The sequence below is a fragment of the Formica exsecta genome, unplaced genomic scaffold (assembly GCF_003651465.1).
Source record: "Formica exsecta isolate Colony F162 unplaced genomic scaffold, ASM365146v1 scaffold314, whole genome shotgun sequence".
Taxonomy (NCBI): Eukaryota; Metazoa; Arthropoda; class Insecta; order Hymenoptera; family Formicidae; genus Formica; species Formica exsecta.
The window spans coordinates 1,494,004-1,509,088 of NW_021850397.1; the positions used below are offsets into that span (position 1 = coordinate 1,494,004).

General features: G+C 37.4%; 1 protein-coding gene across 1 annotated transcript in view; it reads right to left on the reverse strand.

The window, feature by feature from the left end:
• The window catches only part of LOC115237891 (probable JmjC domain-containing histone demethylation protein 2C), a 304,898-nt gene that overhangs the window by 200,001 nt on the left and 89,812 nt on the right, over positions 1 to 15,085 (reverse strand). The window contains exon 7 of the mRNA XM_029811255.1: positions 12,760 to 12,859. Coding sequence (XP_029667115.1) covers positions 12,760 to 12,859 — 100 coding nt within the window. The remainder of the gene's footprint in view (positions 1 to 12,759; positions 12,860 to 15,085) is intronic.

The window sequence follows — 15,085 nt, forward strand, 5'->3', positions numbered from 1 at the left end:
GTAGAGGGAATTTTAGATGAATATAAACGCACGCGCGCTCAGAGCGATAAAGAGGAAATCAAGCGCACGCGGAGCGAAGCGGAAAGTTTCGCAACAATAATTATCCGAGAGTTTCTGCAACTAGTGGGCAAAACGAGCGGGTACGTGCTTAAACCGGAACGAACGCGTAGCTGCCTAATTACCCGGGGACCGCCGCCCACCTGTGTACAAACAAATTCGTTACCGTGTGTTGTATGTTGACCATCACATGAAAATACGAGTGTCGGACTCCCAATGGTGCATACATAGATGAACGCTGCTCTACTAATGCTACTATTGTCACAACGTTGGGATTTCTCACGCAAAAGAGCATTTTATTTAAAATTGTCCGTGGGGAAAAATTACTCATAATTTCAAATTTCTGGCGAAATTATCAAACATGATCTACGTTAAAATATTCAGCTTTTCGTTATTTTCCGACAAAAATATTTTATTATACTTTTTTATTTATATATAACTTTTATTATATTGAAATTTTTATTATATGTAATATTTTTTTTTAATTTATTAAAAATTTTGAAACAATCTTTTCAATTTCTAGCTTTATTTTTTTACGCGCGTCATTTTACACCATTAAAATTCACAACCGTTCTCGGTTTAACGAAAATAATTGTTTTAATTAATTCTTTCAATTATTAATAAAATATAATATATAAAACATAACAAGTTAGATATAGCTATAAAATATTAATAGAATTTCTATAACATATTGATAAAATTAATCACAAAAAAATTATGATGACTGTAATACAAAAAAAAAACCATTTGTGTGGGAACATCGTTATCATCAGACAAATAAAAACGAGAAATGCATCGAATATGAAAACAATTTCATGGATACTCTCGCGTACGAAACGCTCATTATTAGCGCAGTAAGCGCCGTAACAATCGAAATCACATTATCGAAAGCGTGATTAACGACATTACCGTAAATACCTCCTGCGTCCAAGATTATTTTAGCGCGCAATAATTTATTTGCGAAAGCTTTCCGATACATTCGTGCCCATCAGAATAATCTTCCTGCACGAATGCTAAAACATATCGACATTTCTTATACTTCCGTGACGTATATAAATATATAAGGATTGTTACATATCCAGCATACAAACGAATGATATCTCGTTAAAGTAGAACGACCGTTGCCAAAAATAAAATACGAGCCTCTGACGCAATTTTTTTCAAAAAACATTGCCAGATGATTCGATTTTGTTTCGTATACAATAAAAAACGATCATCGGAGATATCAGACACGCGTGCGATACGCGTAACACAATTATAGGACAGACTGAAATCATTTTAACGAGCGCACGCGCGTGTACGTATTTACTGTACAACTGCATACATGTACGACACGTCGCGTACGCGCGTATATGTCATTCTTTCCATATTATATATGATTAATAAAATCCTCACTCTCGTAGTAAGCATACATATGGCACGCGCGATATCGTATCAAATAGACAAAAAAAAATACAAATTCAAATGCAAAGATCGATCGATAAATTTATATCTCAGCGAATGCATCGCGTCAGCGAAACGTCAAAGATGATTCGAGAGGATTTAAAATTACATAAATGCAAAAATATTCCAACGTACATGCGCGCACGCACGAGCACGCATAGCAGTAGAAATCAATAGTACGCGCGATTTACGCGCAAAATTCTCGCGAATATTAACTGTGATGGGCTCGATATGACGCAATTTTTTTCAAAAAACATTGCCAGATGATTCGATTTTGTTTCGTATACAATAAAAAACAATCATCGGAGATATCAGACACGCGTATCGCGCGTAACACAATTATAGGACAGACTGAAATCATTTTAACGAGCGCACGCGCGTGTACGTATTTACTGTACAACTGCATACATGTACGACACGTCGCGTACGCGCGTATATGTCATTCTTTCCATATTATATATGATTAATAAAATCCTCACTCTCGTAGTAAGCATACATATGGCACGCGCGATATCGTATCAAATAGAAAAAAAAAAAAAATACAAATTCAAATGCAAAGATCGATCGATAAATTTATATCTCAGCGAATGCATCGCGTCAGCGAAACGTCAAAGATGATTCGAGAGGATTTAAAATTACATAAATGCAAAAATATTCCAACGTACATGCGCGCACGCACGAGCACGCATAGCAGTAGAAATCAATAGTACGCGCGATTTACGCGCAAAATTCTCGCGAATATTAACTGTGATGGGCTCGATATACCCACGCTCAGTATTTTGCCTCCCGGATTTCAACGATCCGCCGCTGCCCCGGAACACTTTAATTACCATTTACAATTTCAATTAAAGCGAGCGACAATGGGCGCGGCTCCGCTGATTAAGATCGATATTAAAACCAGTTCATTGCGACGGTATTTTGGTCGCGCGATTTGATATGAACGTTGCGCATATAAAGTAAACGCGAGCATAACATGCTGATATTACTATTTGAATTGACTCGCGAGATCGACGCTAGAATTTCGTACGTGGTGAACCGGAACATGTATAAAATATTCTGGACTACCTATAAAGAGAGAATTGCAATTTTTAACGCATTTGCAGATAAAGGAATTTCTATCGCTGCAAAGATACACAAGAAATTCCTGTACGTCTCCACGTTAAAGTATGATATTTACTACTTTCGTTCTGAAAAATATCAAGATAATTTGAATTTTAAACTTTGGCCTAAATTTTAAATTTGGGATTGTCGGGAAATTCCTATCGCAAACATTCGCTGCGACACCGAGAGAAGCAATTCCGAGCTATAAAGGTTTACCGCGCTCGGAATGTAGGATCCAATAAAAGCCGACACACGCGCCGCTGAATTTCAATATAACAACGTGACCGCCCGTGTCGAAACTGGTTCCCCCTCGCTTCGTCCGGCTCGAACGAACGGTAATTAATTCCAAAGCGCGCGCGATTTATCAGCCGCAGGCTCCGCCGTGATCGATGAGTCATCGCGACGCGACGATTCATTCAAAAGTCGCACCTCGTCGCGCGTGGGCGCTTGCGGTCATTGTATCCGCGCTCACGTCGGTGCACACCTCTCTTTCTCTATCTCCGATTGCGCAATGTATATATATTGCGCGTATATGTATATGTATAGGCAATGCCGATATCGATCGCGTGATCGCACGTTTCCTACACTCGGCTTTAGGAGGTACGAAACCAACACTTTCACGAGAACTACATTAGTAATGTATCATAATTAACGAGCAGGTAATATAGTAACAAAATAGGTCACTGAGGTTAATAAATGATTAAACATTGAAATAGATAAGTAACAAGTATTGCGATGAGAGCTCGCGAGAGCAAACGAAATCCGTCATTTATAACGAGAAGATATTTTTGATTCAATATAAATGTTCCTTTAAATTTAGTTTGTGTGACCTGTTTCAAACCTTTTTGAATTGAGCATTTATATTGACCAAAAGTCTTCATGTCAAATTATAAAAGCAACGAAAGAAAGTATCTGGCCAAAGTATCGTCACGATCTCCACTCGCGTCGGACGTGAGTGCATCGCATCGACTGAAATTAACCGTCGGACGGGAAGCGGAAATTACTTTCGTAATTTAGTTACCGTCGAATTACAAATTACAGTTACAAATTGCGTTTATAACCATAATTTGCGAGCCAATCAGTTATAAGTTACGATAGCCGGAGGGGTGCGTTAAAGTGTGTCGCCACACAAGAGAGCATCGACTCGCGCGTATATCAAACCCGTTTAATGTCTCGCATTATTGGACACGAGCGGAAGTGAAAAACGTTTCAGGAGTTATCAATAATGTAAATGAAAAATTTCAAAGATTACGAACAGCTCGGGAGATGATCTTACAAGATCCTGAAGACAAAAAATGTTTTTTTTTTTTTTTTATATATATATAGATTAAAATAAGAACAACACGCAAAAATAATAATAATAAAATGAGTGAAATAAATATATGTGATTCGTGAACAGTATAAAAAATCTGATTGATCGAGTTTGACGAATCTTCAATCCATTATTCACGAATTATAAGCGAATCGCGAATACACGCATCTATTACACAATTATTTTGTTATTTCCTCGAAATTCATTGAATTTATTCGTTAAAATCTATCTTTCGAAACTTTCATATTCTATCGACAAGCTTCTTATGGCGCTCGCGGTTAAGTGGAATCTAAACAGAACTGTATTATGGCTCGATATTACAAGCTCAATATTACGAACTAAATCCCTTGACTTTCAGCCACGAGTTCTCGCGTTAAAGCCGCGGGAAAAAAATAACGTCGATACTCGCGCTCGTTTTACGAGCGACGTTTCGTTTTACTGCCGCACAAAAACGACGTCCATGACGTTATCGTTCGTACACGTGCATGCACATATACGATGCGTGTGTCGTGCGTTCATGCGAGTCATTTGGAGCGACGCTTAAAGAGCATTTCCGCGTGGCGTTTCCCTAAAAGCGTTTACGCTTCTTTCTCTCACCGCTGCTTTGCATGTAAAATATCATCCCGTTCGCGTAATGTATATTCCGGTGGTGAATACCTGATATATAATTCTTAACCAATGCACGTTTAACAGTCACCGCACTATAGTACCCTTTTTATAGCGCTCATAAACTGTCAACATTCTTATTTATTGAGTGAATACGGAATTAATGTGTCATCCCCATTAAATATGAAGTTGCATGCTCGTTTATAAAGGAGTGGGGAAAAATAATAATAACAACTATAATATAATATGTATATACTAGTTAATTATACTATAGAGTTATAAATATGCGCACAAAAGGAGATGAGCAAGCATGTTGTCCCCCTAAACCTAATCTAAATAAAACATACCTAATTTAAATAAGACGAAAAAAAAACAAGTAAAGAGAAAAATATCGTGTAATTAAGTGAAATGAGACACAATAAAAAATGCGGCAATAGCTCGAAAAGAGGAAAGAGAGCCGCGCCGCTACTTTTTCCAATGTTCATTTTGTGCGAAAATGGAGTTACAGAAGGCAACGATAACGCATTGATAGATATTAATCGAGTTTATCGGAAAATTTGTCGACGGAATAACGCGATCCCATGTATATGAACTGTATTTGTTTGTAATCTCATTACAAAACAAAGAAAAAAAAGAAAAAAAAAGAAACAGTTGTAGCATTTGTTAATACATTCTAATGAATATTCGCATCTACAGGATATTCCACGGATATACTTTAATCGTTTAAATATTCCGATGAATTCTAGTGACAGCTTAATGAGAGATCAATATGTTATAAGTTTGCAATTTTCGAGTTTAAACAATTTAATTTTCTCGCAGCTTTACAATTAACACGATAGCGCGCGATAATTCGTCAAAATTTTTTACGTTGACTTAATTTTTTTATTTGTACATATGCACATTCGATCTCATATTCATAATTAATATACAGAATTTCCCGATTTTGAATATTCGCATGTATAGCGATCAAACATGGTATTTTTTTCGATGCCACAGATTGTATACTCTAATATATGCTCTAGGATTTTATTTCCCGTATCCAAACAGTCGAATCGATTGGATTCGAACAAATCGAGCGATTAAATCTTCGTTTAAATCACCCAAACCCGAACATTTATATGCGTATTCTCGAGCATGTGCATAGGTCAAGAGATGCGAGCCACGTCGGCGCGTACCGCCCTTCGATGCATCGCGCCATAATGTTAAATGTATGTATTACGGGAAACGCGACGCCCACGTGCTGCCCGACAATGCTTTAATTTGCCATTCGTTCGCGATACACGCCCGCACCCTCGCACGTGCACAGCACACCTACACGCAATTCTTTCCGCTTGAAAGCGAGCACAAGCGTGTGCGTAAATGCACTTTGGCACGCTGGCGAAAAGGCACTTTCGTGGCGATATCGAGCTAATCGTGTGATTTTGCGCTCTCTTTTCTGTCGCTGCAAAATTTATTTTAAGTATTTATCCAATCTATGAGCACGATCACTTTCTCAACAAATGAGATAATTAATATTTAGAATAATATATTATATTTGTATATTATTATTAATATATTATAAATCGAGACACATTTTATTCCACACATGTCATCGCGACCGATAAGGGTTAATAGATTGTTTCTATCTTTCGCGATAGTTTTAATTGATCCTTATTAAGCTAGCACCCCCCACCACACAAAATTATAATAAAAAAATATATACCAAAATTAAATATGCTATTTTGAAGCTAATTTGGTGCTCTATTTCTGATTTTATTGTTTGAACCGTTTAGTAGGCATATATTTTATTTTAATTTAATTTAATGTGGCGGGAGTATTAGCTTAATAAGAATTTTTAATTGTATCTATCTCTCTGAAAGTTTATTGCAAGATTTATAAGGGTACCTATCCGCATCTTGCACGCCAGGAGATAACGCGTTTGCGGCAGAGCATGATTATTGGTATCAGGTGCGCATCGAGTATTATGCGCATCCACGTATAATTAGCATAGAAACTCGCGTTTGCGGTGCGTTCATGCGTGAAACCAAAGTGTCGACGGAAGCGCAAGGCAGGGAGAGAGTGATACGTGCGTTGGGAAACGATTTCGGTTACACCGATCCAGAGGACTCGAGACACGACAGACAGTACGGTGATGAATTATTCTCGCAGGAACGTGAAATTGATTGCTTACAATACTGTCGTACGTGACGCGATTCCGCGAATTCGTCGATATGCCAACATGAATATATTGCTTAATCCCGAAAGCAATTCCGGCAATACCGAAATATAAGCGTACGCATTGCTTATTTATTGTTTCTTTTATCATGCACAAAATAGAGATACATTACACACAATTTACTACCTATAATTATTTTTCTATTTTCTATTTATATAAAGATATTCAAAATTTAATCAAGGTTGAAGAAAAGTTGCGCTTTATTAATATTTTATTTCAACGTCGGCAAGATTTCATTTACGCCTCGGTCAAATATATGCAAGAAACATAACTGCGTTTAGAATTTCAACGAACTCTCTATATTCCCGTCGTAAAGTTGCCTCAGGATAAACACTCGCTTTAAAAGCGCGCGCGAGACAATGGCTTTCAATGTGGTAAACCATCTCGCGACGTCGGATGCAAGCGCTGAATATTTAAGCGTACATTGTGCCTCCCTACAATATTTTAAAATTTTAAGCCCACGTTCATCGAGAAATGTCAGAATGATCTCCCGCGATGTAACGCGAACCGAAATGAGTCAAGCTACGAGTTAATCGATCGCGACGGGACAAATATTGAGAACGAAAAGGGCGAGGGGAGAGGGTGAAGTAGAGGAAAGAAGGAAATGAAGAACGTCGCATAGATATGAGGGGAGGGTATAATTTCCTGAGAAACGAAGCCAACAAGGTCTCGCGTAATTGGTTTGAGGGACCGGTGTTTATATACGTAGCCGTGAAGCCGCATCTCTCGAAACGAGACGAGACGAGACGAGACGAAACACAAAGCACGTTTTGTCAAATACGTACGGAATTTCCATGTAAATGCCACGCGCGACGTAACGCTGTCTTGCCTTACCTCTGGAACGATAACAATTCATTCTCCCTCTTTTGTATCCTCCCTCTCTCTCTCTTTCTCTCCCTCTTCGGCCAACTAATGAATTATTCATATTCGCTTCGGATATATTGTTAAACTCGCCAGTTAACAACAATGTTCTCGGTAACATTTAACGATCCAGTAATTTCGATATTACAAGTTGCCGCAACAATATTGGAAACCAGAAATTAATTAAAATATAATTGTATATATAAAATGATACAAATGTGTCGTCATGCGCGCATCTTTATCGGTATCGTTTCTATTAGAATATCTCATCATACTGCAGTAAGTACAATTAAAACGATATATATATATATATATAGATTTTATTTTTAAATTATTCAATAATAGCAATACTTTGTAATCATATAAAAAACTAATATAAATTTTTTCTCTTTCTCTCTATATATTTCCCTCTTTTCTATTGTTTTTTTTTTATTTTTCCAGACGTAATTACCGTGAGACATCAGCGCTCTTGGTGTGCTGCAGTGGCTCGAGGTTGTATTTTCAGCAATGTGTCACCCGACACGCGCTTACGCCAGCCGTTTATTTTTGCAACGTATATAGCCCTTGTAAAAATAAAAAATATCCGACCGCGAGAGCGGCGGGATGTCGTGGAGGGTCCAGGATGCGAGGAATTATACCGACGACCGCGAGAGAGGCCACTTCAAAGAAGTTGCGGGGTCTTGTTATTTTATTATCACGAGGTTCGCACACTCCGGTTTGGCGCATGCGGAAAGAAAGATCGGCTTTGAATCTTTTCGTTCGCGTGGCGATTTCAGTTTGCGAACATTTTCCGAAAAATAGCAAAAAAAAAAAAAAAAAAAAAAAAAAAGATCCTCAAATCGATCCTCTAACTCTTTCAAGATTATTTCTTACGAATAATATGTATCGATTATTCATTATAAAATGATCAAATAAATGACGAATCAATGTTACTGACGTTATTCAAAAAATTGATTGCCTTAATAGTGCTCAGTAAAAAAAGCGATACGCCTCAATTATGAAAATTTGTATATTTATAAATAATAACACATGAGATTAAAAATATTTAAATGATTAAAGACACACACACCAAACTGAAAAATTGGACAGATCGGTCTTAAACTTGATAGACTCGTACAATTTCACTGCAATGCTAAATCGCATTAAATAATCAAAAACTTATTAATATAATATAAATTCATCTTAAATTAATTATTTGAAAAATTTAACATTTTTGAATTCAGATAATAAATAGACAATCGCAAGCTCAAGAATATTCATCGCAAATAATCTCAGTTGATTTCATAAAGTCAGAAACCATCGTGTTATTCCGAAATCGCGAAAAACTCACTGTGACGATAGCGCAAAATGACAGACAAACTTTTTGAATTATTCACAAGTCGTCTCGAATTGGATATTATTCCGCTGCTGCAAATTTCATCGATGACAATCTGTTATCCTTCAATTTAGACTAAAAACGTGGCGTTAATCGAAAATCCGATAGCAACATTTCGCGATGCAATCGATTTCACATACATTCTCTAACTGAAATTTAATTCATTCGATGGTCCGTTAAGGAGAGACTAGACGAATCAATTATTTTAAAAGTTAAAAAATCTAATACATTTTAAGATTCATGAATTTGACATTGCGCTAATCATCATTTTTAGCCTTTTAAAATATAAAAATAATAATTAATTTATGAGTGAAGTAAAGATTTGCTCTGTAGAATTAAAATATTTATTTTCATTAATTTTTGTATATAGTCGCTATAAAAAGATTAGTTCGATGTAAGATAATACTTACAATTTTGAGATTAAATTATATTCTACAGGGCAAATCTTTATTTTAATTCACAAATTAATTCTTTATTTTATATTAAAATTTTATATTAATTATATTAAAAGGCTAAAAGTGTGATTCTTTTTCGCAATGTTAAAAATTCATGAATCTCGAAATATATTAGATTTATTAACTTTTAATGTAACTGATCTGTTCAGTTCCTCCTTAAATTAACTGGCGGCATAATCACGCGATTAGTTCGATGCGCGTATCATATTATCGTTCGTATTTAATATTGATATTTTGCAATATCATAATCAATGTATTAATATTAGTTGACAATCGATGTATAATATTAATATGTATAATATATGTATAATATATGTATTGCAAAGGCTTCTACAATTATGCTAAATCAGCTGATATTTTTCGCGCGTCAATATTAAATCAATATTGGAGATAAAAATACCGATGCCGTATTAAACACAAGTAATTTTTTTTTCTAGTACAGTGATTTATCTAATACTAATATTAGCACGATATTATAGCTATAATTTCGACGGAATCCATATATTGCCCCTAGAGATTATTAAAGTATCGTAAATATATCCTGAATGGCGTCATGGGAAATACGAAAGCAAAATATCGCAAACGATCTGAACCTGAAAACGGTCGCGGTCGAAGATGGAAAGAAACTGTAATCGATCAAAATGAGGGGCGGCTTGTCGGCGAATCAGGAAGAAGAACAGAACGAAGGAACGATCGCTCGTAATGAGAGCACGAGTAACCCAGAGAACGAGAGAAAGGAAGATAAATAGACGTGAGGGAGGCTGCGAGGCCGACGGGCCTGAAGAGACGGAGCTAAGAAACGACCTCTTGAAGATTAGAGCGAATTCCCCGCGGACAAAGACCGCGCAATTCTTGCTCCTCGATCTGTGTTATGCCTGTTTTACACGACATTTTATTTATTTCACAAATAAATAGAATGAGGGAGCACGAGATTTTGTCTTATAATGAATTGTAAAGAATTTTACTATAAGAATACGTATTAATTTATACATAGAAATTATATATCGGAACTTTGTGATTTTATTACATCAATCTATTGCATCTTTTACATGTAATTATCCATGTAATAAAATTATTTATATTATAAAAATACAACGTGTTTCTTTTTTATAGACATTATATATGAAAGTATTTGATGACATAAAATTCTGTCGCACGTTATATATAGATCGTGTAAAACAGACTTTAGAGCCGGCGGGAGGTTACCGGCCTCCTCTATCGGAATCACAAGGACCCTTTCCTCCCTCCTGAGTCAGCCTCTTTCCTCTTTTCGCCCTCTCGCGCGTCTCGCACTCCCGATACGATTCCTCTTCTCTCTCTTTTCACCCTTCTTCGTCCCACGAATTGCTCGACGGCGGTTCAGGCGATACCGGCAACGTGTCTTTTGTCCGCGGGACCGGTTCCTGCCGGTTCCTCGAACCATTTATTTCTCTCGCGTCCCGACTATATACGACTCCTTCTCCTCTCTTCCCGCTCTACGCTTCTCGCGTTCTCTCCCCATAACCCGTTCTCCCACCCTCAACCCTCCCTATCCTCTCGTACCGTTCTTTTTTTCGTACCATCTCGTCGTCCGATCGTGTTACATCTTTTTTCGGTCGACTCTCTCGCACTCGAAATAACGCCCCGGTTTCTGGCAGCATCCCGAAAGTCCATGAATGAACGCGGCCAAATTGCACGGAGGAGTCACCGGTTCGTTTGACCCTCGCGTGGGTCGATTCGGCGCATCTATCGACAACGATGGTGAGGACGACGACGACGGCAGCGACGACCGCGTTTGACCTCGCTTTATCGATCATACTGACGACCTGACACTGGGTCGACGGTAGCTCACGATCGCCTAGACACTTCCGCCTTGGCATCGGTGTGAGGGGGAGTTATAATTACTGTTTTGATGTCGTTTCGCCCGTAACGCAATCCCACGTAATATTTTTACGAACTTTGCATTATGCATTATTACGCATTTTCTTAAATCGCTTTTCCCGTATAATATTATAAACGAGTCAAAAAAGAGAGAGAGAAAGAAAGAGTACTTTATCCTAACTTGTTTATCTATTTTAAAAATATCCTAAAAATATATGAAAAGTTCAAAAAATATTTGAGAGTTTGAAATATATAAAATGCCTCATTTTATGAATCAAGATAGAGCACTGTGATATTACATGTCATAGCAACAACCGAGTTTCGCGTGCTTTCCGCATCCTAACCGGCGATGTTTACGAGTGCTTGCCGATGTACGACACGACGCGAGCGCGATATCACGGCTCTTTTATCGCGCTTTTATTATGATACCCGAGACGTCGGGGATCCGATTGTTAAATCGGAACCCTTTTCGTTCGTTTTTTTCGCACGGACGAGGACGAGATTGCTCGAACCGATCGATCGGCGAAACGATCCCCGATGACGAGCACACGGGCAAGAATGGCACGCCAAGTAATACCGTGGTGCGACGGCTATCGGAAACCGAGAACGCCGGATAAGTTTTTACTATCCGATAACGATTAACAGCTGTCTCGATTGTGCAAGCCCGGGCCGAGTATCGAGCGACCGATTGCGCATCGGTTTGTCGACTTTAAAAAGATTTATCGGTGCAGGCGCCGCGCCTGCTTCAAGTTCGCGTCTCAATGAAGTTGAAGAAAACTCGGGAAATGTTACGAGCTCTTCGTTCTCCGAAAGTTCGCTGCCTTCGGAACACGATTAAAACTGTATTCATCAACGCGCGAGCACTTCTGGACAAACTAGAAGCGAGATTAGCAGGGCAGACATTCCGCGAACCGACTAATGAATTTCGGGCAACCGAAAGCTCCGCGTGGCAGAGAGTTCGACTCCATTTACGCTCCTATTAAATCTCAATTTCAAATGGCATGCCATTCACGATTATCGTTTTTCAGTCATTCCAAAGAGCGAAGTTCTCCCCTCGCTGTTAGATTTGACTATCGTCCATGGAAAGATCCGAATACACGAGTCGAGAAATTTGAATTTTCGCAACTTTATTTTAGAGATGTTAATATATTTGATTACTCGAGTTACATTATTCTCTGCACATTTCTTTCGCATAAACTTATAATAATATTAATAAATGTTTATGTATGAATACATGTCACTTTTGACAAGATACGATCATCTGATTTCTCACGGACGATAGTCAATTACGTTTGCGCGGTATTTTGCAATTTGCATATATTTCGCGGACTTTCTAAATCTGACAATCCCATACAATCTCAATAATAAAGTAATTAAGAAAAGAGAAATTGTGCGAAAGATCATAATCACGCATATCTCGACATTTCATAGAAGAAATTTTGAAATTAGAATAAGACATAAAGAGGCCGCTTACCTTTTTCGAGATGCTGAGATATCGGACTTTGTACCCTCGGAGTTGCCTGTAACTGCGCCGCGTTTCCCGGTCGTCTTCGAGGCCTTCTTCCAGGTCGGGGCTAAAAACAAATATAATGCTCTTGTTAAAAATAAAGTTAATTTATTTTAATTATTCAAAACTTATTTTCTCTTGTAATACGTTACTAAATATTTTATATATATATATAGTATATCAAATAATTCACAGATAGGTCTGAGTGAACAATCGAAATTTTTAGTTACGTTTCATTTTTATTCTAGGCATATATTCATGTTTTCCAATTGTTCAAAGATTAATCAATCGTCTTTATTTGTTTTTAATAAGAATATGTGTCTATATAAAAATAAATAAAATAATAAAATGTACTAACATTATAAAAATAATAAAAATTACGATCGTTTCCTTTCCGCTCAGAAGATATTCGTACCGTTATTAATATCCATTAATATCCATTTACTAAAAGCGCCACGTAAATACAACATTGGACGATCGCGTGTGCATTTTACGCAGCAGAAATGCCATGAGACACGATTGAACATCTCGATCGTAAGGCGTGAATAAAAGCCATTTACTACGTCTTTTCGAGTCGTTGGCAGCATGTCGTCTGTGATATCGCGCGAGTTTCGTCATGACGGTATCATCGCGCAGCCGACCGCGATTTTATGGAGTCTCGATGATTTCGGGGTCTCTGTTTCTTTACCGCAACGTCGTCTTTCGCTATCCGTCCTTGCTCGCATTACATATGTACATACGTATCATACATATATACATACTCGCAGTCAGATAATCGTAATGTCAGTCTCGGCTCTTTGTTGCCGCTCGTAAAGCCGCTGGCCCAGGAGGAACAGCGCGGAAGGAACGACGGGAGAGTTTATACCGTCTTTGTTTTAACTGCCGCATTTATTACCGCGGTGATAAACGGGAACTTGCGAGCATGCTTTGAGATAAACGCGAGCGAGCGTTTCACTTGTACACGCCGTGTCCCAGTGACGACGACCTAAATTTTAACGATCGATTTCACGACGAACTTGGAGCCGAATGTTTCCCAGCAAAAATTTCGCAATTAAATACAAATCGACATTGTGAAGAGAAATAAAATCTGAATCTAAATGAATAATAAAGTTTTGCCAATCGCATTCCGAAAGTCTAACTTGAGAGAAAGATTCTTATCTTCGACAATTCAAAAATCATATCTCTTTGATGAAAAGTCTCTTTATCTTCGACAACTTGTAACTCGAAAATCATCTCTTCGATATTTTAATTAAGAAAAACTTAATTTATGTAATATAGCGAAGAAAAAAACATGAGGATAAATGCAGACTAAATTACAAGAATCCAGTGCCAAGGTATTCCAGGCATTTCTTAATAAAATCCTATAGTTCCGCAAGAATAAAGTTAAGCCTTGAGTGCTTTGCTAAATTACTGAAATTCTTTTACACCTTAAGTTTCCTTTAGGATACAACACTTGAGGTATTGGAATCTTTTTTCGCCTATCAATATCTTTATCGGTGGAATTATATATATTATATTATATGTATCGTGATATGTTACACAATACACACACACAAATATAAAAATAAAAGAAACTTCAGAGATTTAATATCTTTCTGTCATATGTAATGATCATCTTGCGACAATTCAATATCTTATCAAACATTTATTAATTATGGCTAATTTTATTTTCAATTTATGGCAATATGTTACGAAGAAATCTTGATTTTAATTCCCCTAAAATTATTTCATAATCTGTTATAATAAATTTAGTTCGATATTTGTATTAATAAAAATACATTCAATAATATTGTACATTATATATATAATTAAAAATTTCAATTACAATTACTCACGAACACATTTGACAATATTGTCACCGATTTTTAGATTTTAAAAAACGTTTTTGCAACCTATGAGCGCGACAAAGAAAAAAGATTGTTAAAGTCATGACCCAAGTCAGGAGGAATTTCTCAAACTAATGTTACCGAAAAATTTATTCGGCATACCTCGCGTGCGTACGATACACAAGTCATTCTTTTCCGACTCTCCCTTCGTATTTTTGCAGCAGAAAAGGGAGCGAGGACCTGCGAGACTCGCCGCGCGTCCGGGCGGAAGAATCCACCTTCTGCTCTCCCGTGTGTGTTTTATTGCAAATTGAGGTTAAAGTCTCTGGCACGGAGCCAGGAATTTCACCTAGGCCGTTGCATTCCGGCGGATACACACGAGCATTATATGTTTGCCTATGTGTCTCGTGTACGCGCGCAAAAGCACCTTGATCGCATATATAAGGGAAGAGAGCTCTTATGTACAA